This window comes from Cornus florida, unplaced genomic scaffold (genome assembly GCF_030987335.1).
Source record: "Cornus florida cultivar Cherokee Brave unplaced genomic scaffold, ASM3098733v1 CherokeeBrave_3.0.0_Hap2_Chr03, whole genome shotgun sequence".
NCBI lineage: Eukaryota > Viridiplantae > Streptophyta > Magnoliopsida > Cornales > Cornaceae > Cornus > Cornus florida.
In genome coordinates, this window is record NW_026775573.1 from 28,237,019 (window position 1) to 28,246,447 (window position 9,429).

Consider the following 9,429-nt stretch of genomic DNA (forward strand, 5'->3'; position numbering starts at 1 on the left):
TTAACTATGGCAACCCCAAATATTTAGAAAGTGCTACACCTTTGAAATAATAGTACTTTACATTTGATACAAGAGGTGTAACGACACTCTTATTTAGAGGATTTTGTATTGGAGAGGATTCAGATCCCTACTCTTGGCGAAACGAGCCGACAAACCCTTAATTGAAATACATTTCTGATAATATCTCCAAAATCCCCCTCTACATATAAATACTACTTTTTTTCAAGAAAAATAGAAAGATTTATTTATCCACCGGACTCGAGTTGTTTGCTATAGCAATTATTAATTCCTCTGAATTGTTGTTATTAAATATTAGTTATTCAATGCCAATTGTACATCTGAGCTACAAAGATTTGGATGGCCATGAAAAGATCAGACATTAAATTATTTTTAGTAGCCAATTTTGTGAGAGTCAGTGAACACATCAAGAGATATATCACAATTGATAAAAGAGTGGCAACCATTCAACCTGCATGTTTTCTCTCTCTCTCTCTCTGTCACACACACACACACACACACACACACACACAGTCACACACACAAGAGAAGGAAACAAGAATTAAGGGGTTAGTCATCAGAAGAGTAATTCCGACTAGCAGAACTTCTCCTGTGTCGATGGGAATGTTTACTGCTTTTGTGTCGCTTGTGAGACCGTTCCTCTCTCTCCACAGAACTTCTTTTCCTTCTGGGTGGTGATGGAACCTATAGATTTTAATGAACAGACGAAATAATTTGCCAATTTATACAGGGCGGTTCAGGGTTTGGCAAGAAATTAATTTGAAGTTGGAGAACAAAATTTCCAAAGCAACTATTAAGGGAAAATTAAGGGACTCTTGAGAAGAGTAATAAGAATCAGAAACGAGTTCGTACGCAACCACCACAATTTGTTCAATGGCAATCTGATCATTTTCCTGCAGACATTTGAATGGTAATAACTTGGAGAGAACGTTACCTGAAAGCGTGATATGTATCTTCCTTCTGGAGGAGGTGGGATGCCTAGCCTTTTCAAATCATCGTATGGAATTGGTCGTCTGGTTACCACCAGAAGAAAAAAAAAAACAGTTATCGCTAGTGTGTGTGGCAACCAAAATGCAAGTTGTGGTTGATCAATAGATGTTCAACTAGTGCCAGTTTTTACGAAACAAACATGGCATTGATGTATGTTCTGTTTGAAGAACAATGCCTAGGCAGGTACCTACCTATATCCAAAGCAAGAAATCTACTAATGCATTGAGTTAGTGAGAAGACACAGAAAAAGAAAAGACCTATTGGCAATTTTAGTCTTTGAGAACATGAGGCAGACACATTATGGAAATAGCAATGCATTTATAATACCAGAGCTATGAATTGGTCAGGTTCAAGTACAATGAATTCAGTTGAAATGCCAAGTCGTGTACTAGACTGCTGCGCCGAGGGAAATACTTCTCTATACAAGTTCTTGGATGAGGTTTTTGAACAGAACTTCGTAAGCAAGAGGTGTAAGCATTGTGACATGTGAAGTGATCTCGTACTAAACGAAACTACTTTCACTTCCATAACCAAAATGAAAGAAAGTAAACCTATTCCTGCAATTGCTGTTAGTCTCGCTACCTCTAACAAAGGGTGACGCCATCTCCCCTGGGGAAAGGACTAATCACTTTGGGTACTAGCTATCGCCCCAAACCACGGTATTAGGTAACCCTTTTAGTAAGCATATAAAATAACTATAAATAAAAGAAATGCATTACCTTTTCAGAATATTTTGTGCAACAAGGTGAAGGAAGAAACTTCAAATTCTTTTTCATTTACTTCTATTCATTTCACAGAGTCTTTCAACATTCAACTTTTCCATTCATATAAATTTCCAACTTTTCCACCCTAGTTATCCCATGCAGTCCTTCCATTTTATGCAAAACCCTAACTCCATATTCCCAACAATGTGAAGTGAAAAATAACAAAAATGAGAACATCAAACTTCAAGGTGATACATGTTGCACATAATATTACGCTATTACATCTTGTATGTGGCTTCCAAAATTTATCAGAAATGAAGAAAATGTGGCAATTTGTATATGTGATTGCCATCTTTTCTCCAATCATTTAATGAAATATGAAAGTAAAATTTAGAATGTATGTGTAATATGAAACAACAATTTAGAAGGCGGCATGGGACAAAACAACAATTTTATCCAATCATTTAATGTAATATGAAAGTACAGTAAATGCTTACAGCGGAGCTCGAAATGGTCTTTCTCGTCCTCCAAAACGAAGCTGTCCTGATTCCTTCTTACCACCAAGGCCCCCTCCTGTCAAAGAAAATTATATTAAAACTGATCTGAGCAAGCAACAAATTTTCAAGGAGGAGAAAATGTACTTCACCTAATCTTCTTGGAATCCACCCTGGCATCAACTGCTGTCTATTGTAATCAACTATGATTTCAGAATCATCTATAAACGAATGATGAGCCTCCTGCACAGCAAAGGTATAAAAGCATAAGCAACTCAATTAACAGTTTGCACCAGTAGATCCTCCACAGGCAGCGGGTAACTAGGATGATCTGATCACAAACCCTAGGGTCAGGGCTAACAGTAAAGTAAATAAATATAAACAGTGTAAACAGACCACAGAATATATATATATATATATATATATAGAGAGAGAGAGAGAGAGAGAGAGAGAGAGAGAATGGCGACCTCTCTTAATATTTGGTACGACAAAACTGACACTGCAACTATAGGATATATTGGATGACAGACACCTCAAAGTTAGGAACTAAATGCATTTAAAAGAATGTCATATTAGAAGGACTAAGAACCTATCTGATAACTTTTGACACACACGCAGAAAAGGTACCTATATGATATCATAAGCAAACAAATTACAAGAAGAATGATAACCTCAATAACTAATATAAGTTTGCATAATCATATGTGGAAAAGTATCATAATGGAAATAAAAGGAACAAGCACCAACATGCTAGCATATCTGAACTAACTACAATAAGGACAATCTAAATAACTAAAATAATTTTGCATTATCCTATGTGGAAAAGCATATGCTACTATTAAAGGCTTTTAAACAAGTATCCCAAGAACAACCTAGTTGACCCAAAGGTTTTGACCTAAGGGCAATCTAGTAATTTTGATGATTACAAACCATTAATGGTGTTTAAGCAGTAACGTCTATAATGAGTGTTGTGCTAGATGATCACATTTTCAAGATAGCATTCAACAAGGCAAATGGTCAAAGCTAGAGCATTCAAAATTGACAAAGTCAAAAATGCACCTCAATGTTCAAGAAGGAACCTCAAAGCTCAAAGATCAAATGCCAAGCATGAAGAATGGAGTAGTATAGGTTGGTGAGGGTTTAGGATTCAATGTCAAAGTTATTTTGAATCTTTCTTTGAAGCTCACGTCTATAGGATAACTATTCCAAATACAGAGAGAATGATGATGTAAACATGAAAAAATAGCAATCTGAAGCAAGAATAAGCTAAAGGTAAGAACTAGAAGTCCAAGTATCCTAATCATCACAGGGTCTCTTTTTTATTGCCAAGCTTATCTTGCAAAAGAACAGAGATATTCCTTATGATGACAACGATAAAATGCACATCTTCAGCACCTAATCTTTTACTTCTATGAAGAGATGGAAAAGGAATAAGTAATTCAGATCAGCTTGACAATAATAATCAGAACAGGATCATCTCTCAAATACATAAAATCATCCAAATGGTTGCTAAAACACCCATAAAACTTTCATTTGCATGGTGCATGAATGCTAAATTCAGAAGACTGCCACTAAACGTCCGAAAATTTCAACCTTCTCTTTAGTGAAAGCATTATCAATTCTAATATAGTTGACCAAGGAGCACAATTAGAACGTAATATTTGTATAAAATGTTTGTTAATTATCATCAAGGATTTTTTAACAGTTATAAATTTTCTAGTTAACAGTTCCTTATAATTGGTATGATCTCACCTCCTCAAAGAGGTGGTCATAACTTCCAAAAATGCCAGTTTAATGAGCTGGTAAAGTCTTCGTATGCTGTAATGCTTTCTTGAATTTTTTCTAAGTTCTTCCTAAATTTCAGTTTGTTTAAGACAATGAGGCATGATAATAACCCATTTAAGACGTGTCACCCTTAAACATTTCATCCTAAAGTAATACTGGCACCCCACCAGGGACGGACCTAAGTTGTACTAAGGGTTCCCCCTGAAATATTTTTTTTTTTACTATTATGTCCCACTATTTTTATCATTCTGATATATATACTAATGAAATATTACCTTTGCCCCCCCCTGAAATTATTAAAAAATTCAGTATTGCCCCCCCTCCCTTGAGTTTCTGGGTCCGTCCCTGCTCCCCACTATAATTGCTTCACCGTGCTTTGAAGTTCAGAAATAAGGAAGTAGATTCACATTCCCCATTTAATATTACTGGATATATAGGTAATTAGAGCTCCCTGTGTACTAAGACTAATGGATAGAGAGGCAAATGCCCTCAATTCTCAATGATAAGATCACCAAATTTGTTCTACGTATCCTAATTATAGGCAACACAATAATTCAGCAATAGCTTCTTACAAATCCGGAAGCATTTTATCCCTTAGTTCCGCGTCATATGCAAGTTTATGTAATTGAGGTTCCCCTAAACTCTCTCCTGCTCTCCAAAAGCTTTCATAACATCAACCCACTCTCATATATACACCCTTGCAGATGCATTACAACAACCCAATACTGTTTTATCCACTATAAGGAATAACATGCATCAAAATTCATATATTGTTAAGCTCCAGTAAATCAACTCTTCTATTTTACTTTTGGGAACACATAAAAGCTTCATAATATCACAAATTTATAATTATTACCTAAACCTTAGTCTCACCTCAAAAGCTTGGTCGCCAAGCTCTTAAACTAAGATCACGTGGGAAGCTGACAGAAACCGAGCTACTGCTTGCTCTCTAAACAAGTCTCTTTAATGTCTTCTTCCTCAATTCTAAACATGTTCCAAGACCCTTTTTATTCCTTCTTTTCTTTTCAAGGCCAATAAATATGAATTTTATTCTTATCCCAAACATATGCAATTTACAGAGCAATGACAGTATTAGGAAAATTAATTCCAATAAGAAGCATGGTTCACACTCCTGAAAAGATGAAAGTTGAAATCTGTAAAGCCAATGTGTTATTGCTGAGGAGTGAGGGAGGGGCCAGATGTCAATCTTTCTTACGTTTTGATGAACACGAAACTATTAAGTACTTAACCATCTCACCTCATATGCTCGCCGCATCTCTCTTTCAGTTTCAAACTCAACAAAGGCATAACCACGTGATGCACCGGTTACTGCCAACGAAGCACCAGCCAAATTAGAAAGGCAAGTAATCATATATAAACTCAAATGATAATTTTGGCAATGCAACTAGTTTGCAGGAATAACATAAAACCAATACAGACTGAGACCAACATGGATGACCACGAGCAAAACATCTTATCCTATCTTTGAGACAAATTCCGTACGAGCTACCAAAATTCAAGAAAATAAATATTTAATAACACTATGCATATACTGATAGGAATGCCACTACAAGTATTCATAAGATTGCCACACCTCTGCTAGCACTTGGAGAAAGAAAATTCACACATACTATGTTTGGAGAAAAACACAAAATTTTCTATAGGCGTCTATTGAATTGAGTGACCACCTAATCTAATTGGACAGGGACTTCAAAGTTTCTCAAATGCAGATATAATCCTAAAAAAAAATTAAAAAAAATCCAAAATTTACAAATTAATGGTTTCATCATAAATCTATTGAAAGGTTCTTGTTCTCAACTACTAAATTCCACAAGGAAAAAAATTTTAAGTTAATTATTTGGCATTCTATAGTAGAATAAATTAAAAATAAACAATACATTATCACACAAATCAAATTCATTAAAGAGTAAGCAAATAAACAATTTACAGAATTCATAATTTGGAAGGAATCTATAGATTTGTTTGAGGAGGGACAGCTAATTCCAACGGGGGAACCAATTCAATTTCATAATAGAAAGAAAGAAAAAAAGAAGAGGGATTATAAAATATTGGCTGACTAAAATTTGGTTTCTGAATAAATAATTTCTAGTTATGGTTTTGCTTTACAATAGGGTAGGGTAGGCATTTTATAGATCGGATAATAGCTCCAATTTATCACAATCATGTGCATCTTTGGATCTAGCCTGGTACTTTAGTTTATTTAGAAAATTATTTAAAAATCTGGTGAGAGACTAATAGCAGGTCATATCGTAAAAAATTCTGCAGTGTCAGTGGCAAGTGAATTCAATGCCCAAAACACACTACAAGATTTTATGTATTGTATTATGTAGAATAGCATAAAAGTGGTCTTCTTCAAAAACAAATAATTAGATAGACATGTCAATATCTTCGATAAGTAGATAAACTTTCACAATCATATAAATGAAATGCACTACCAAAATTGACCATCGCCATAAAATAAAAATAAATAAATAAATAAAAGAGATGAACAATGATTGAACGCTGAAAAGTGCGCATTTAAACCCCTTAAGTTTGAGTATTCTAGGACCTTTATCTATTTTACTTTCCCATTTTAAACTAATTTCATGTTATTACCCTTTTCAGGTGCTTATCCCCAAAATAAGTCAATTCAACCAAATTAGAGCATAAAAGAAGCAATCTCAAGCTGAATGGAAGAATGGAGCAAAGTGGTGGAAATCAGCAAACTTCGATCGATCAGGAATATTTTCGATCGATCTCACATTGATCGATCTCACCTCACCAAGATGAATCAGACCCCTTGTCCTTATCCTCAAAGAAATTCCATCTTCAATCGATCCAACTTTCTTCAGATTGATTGAACTTCCTTGATCTTATCCCTACCTACCACTTTTGTCTTTTTCCCAAAATATCCCAAAAATATCTCAAATTTGTCTTATTTGAAAAAGGCGCCGCCAAGGATTGATCGATCTGGCCTTAATTCGATGGATCTAGCCACAGTTCGATCGATCTCATTTGAATTCAATCAATCGAACCTCCTTAAGTCCAAAATAAAACAGAGTCCAGCTCATTAAAAGATGGCTCGTGGTGTAATCATTGAAGGGACCCTAGTGCACGAGACCTAACCATTGGGTGTGACACTTGAGCTTCCTATATAAGGATTTTGAGCCATTTTTACATCATATCTCAACATAACTTAGAGATCTCAATGCATCTCATATCACATATCTTGGAGAGGAGGCTAGAGCTTAGAGAGACATACACTATTTTTGGGAGTTCTTCCATTCTTCTAAGGTTTTTATCAAGAAGAAGAGCATTTCTACCATGGAGATGGCCCTTAAGGGTTGGATGACTATATCAATGAGTGGCTAAACATCTTCTTGGGGCTAGAGTTAGCCCTAAGCATGCCTTCTAGACCTTGATGTTTTGTATTTTGAGGGAATTTGTGTTGTAATGTTGTCTTGACATTTGATTTATACATGAATCTTATTCTTACAATGATTTGTGTTGATTAATACTTCCAATTGATCATTTCATTCTATCCATATGTCTATGTATGCTAGAGTAGATGTTCATGTGTTTATCTCTTGGTTTTGTGATATTGATGCATGTCTATGTGTATTGATGCTATGAATGGCATAGTGCTTAAATAGTATACTCTTATGATTTGTTTGATGGTTCCTACTCATTTCTTGATGGATTGTGTCTCTACCTTAATTTAATTTCCATGTCCTTAACTTAGATGTAGTGTAGTTGCTTTACTTTCTTAGATGTGAGGACAATCCATACTTGTTGTTTGATGTTCCATACTTATGAATGCAAGTAGTATAATTCTCTAACTTATTAGTGTGTTGATTGTGAGCTTAAAGGAAGGATTAATGGCTTAGTTTGATATATTGTGCTATTTACTAGGTTGTTTAGACAATGTATGCTTAATTAGTCAATCCATACTTGTTGATTCAATCAATCGCACCTCTTTGTATTGCAACACATGTTTCCCCTCATTCATTACACATTGAGTGTCTAGAATGGTGATGTTTAGTGGTGACCTCTAGATCCCAAGACCCCTCTCTCTTGTTCTCTATCCTTTTATTTACTTTAGTTGTTTAGTATTGAATTTATTTATATTGTAGTTTAATTAACAAATCAAAACACCATTTGATCACTCGACCTAGTAATCCGACCTTGCTTCCATATTAACATAGCCTCCAATCCCTTGGGACGATCCCTACCCACCCTAGTTATATTAGTAGTTAGAGTTAGTAGTGGCACTTTATAAATTTAAACTTGGCCATACTTTCATTGCAACTTGTTGGTGTTAACATGACTAGGAAGAGACACACCAAACAAGATTCAAAACAATTGATGGTAACTCTAGTGGAGGAGGAAAAAAAAAACAAAAAAAAACAAACGGCAAAACAAATTCTAAAAAAAGAATTTATAAAAGCAACAATTTTTTACACCCAAGAATGTGAATAGAGAGATGAAATTTCCAATCATTAACGTCAGCAAGTGCATACTAAATTGAAATTTTACAATGAACACACAAGCATATACCACTTCGTTACCACAAAAAAGGGAGCAGAAAACAGAAATTACCAATGTGTCTGACCAATCGCAAGTTCTTCACCTTCCCATATTTGCTCATAGCCTGAAATACACAAAACCCACATTTCCAATGCACCAGAAAATGCGTTTGGTCGCTGAGAAAAGGAGTGAAAATATCAGAAAACAAAAGAGAGTAGAAAATTATCTTAAGTAATACCTTGTGAAGAGTCTCTTCTGTGGAGAAGTGAGAGAGACGACCCACGAAGATAGTGCAATAAGGGTCCCCTGTAACCTTCGGATCACCAAATGGGTCATCTGCAAAACATCAATTTTCCGAGCAAATTAAGAAGAAGTCAAGTGGGTTGAAAGTGGAATTTGGTTTAGAGAGAGAGAATTTTTGGTAACGTACAGAGGCCAGCGGAAGAACAGAGGAGAGCTCTGTAGACGGCGTTGTCGTGAGGATGAATGTCCGTACCGTCGATGCTTCCTGTCTGAATCGGATGGTATGTGTCGGCGTAGAACACAGAGTTTACGTTGCCGCTGCTACTACTCATTCTCTCTATCCCCTCTACCATCTCTATGCTAAAAACAATCTCTCTTCAAAGATGCGGATAGGGATCACCCCAGTTGCACAGTAATTTATTTTCTCCATTTTTATAAATAAAAATATATTCCAACATTTTTGTAAGATCTCAATATTTTTCACTATGCATTTTCAAACGTAGGTGACGTCAATCCACTTTGAGTAGATGCACACTATTTCACTCAAGCTGATTTTCACCCGATGCAACTATGTAAAAAGAAGACAATTTTTATTTTCTTTTTTCTTTTTTGTCTCCTAAAAAATCTCTCGATTAACACATAGTAATGATTAAAAAATTCTACAAAGA

At 35.3% G+C, this 9,429-nt stretch overlaps 1 protein-coding gene across 1 annotated transcript; it reads right to left on the reverse strand.

Moving 5' to 3' along the window:
- Nucleotides 1-352: 352 nt before the first annotated feature.
- LOC132300090 (U11/U12 small nuclear ribonucleoprotein 35 kDa protein-like) lies at nucleotides 353-9,177 on the reverse strand. Its single transcript, XM_059797030.1, has 8 exons — nucleotides 8,949-9,177; nucleotides 8,757-8,854; nucleotides 8,591-8,642; nucleotides 5,250-5,320; nucleotides 2,359-2,449; nucleotides 2,210-2,285; nucleotides 953-1,031; nucleotides 353-702 (listed from the first exon to the last, which is right to left on the reverse strand). Exons 1-8 carry the CDS (start codon nucleotides 9,112-9,114, stop codon nucleotides 568-570), a joined length of 768 nt encoding a protein of 255 aa, XP_059653013.1. The 5' UTR covers nucleotides 9,115-9,177; the 3' UTR covers nucleotides 353-567.
- Nucleotides 9,178-9,429: the final 252 nt, after the last annotated feature.

Bases quoted from the DNA above. Each gene is read 5' to 3' on its own strand.
- LOC132300090 (XM_059797030.1), bottom strand. From the start codon at position 9,114: ATGGTAGAGGGGATAGAGAGAATGAGTAGTAGCAGCGGCAACGTAAAC. The intron at 8,855-8,948 runs GTACGTTACCAA...GATGTTTTGCAG, and splicing joins CTGTTCTTCCGCTGGCCTCT to ATGACCCATTTGGTGATCCG. The intron at 2,450-5,249 runs GTGAGATGGTTA...TTTGCTGTGCAG, and splicing joins AGATGCGGCGAGCATATGAG to GAGGCTCATCATTCGTTTAT.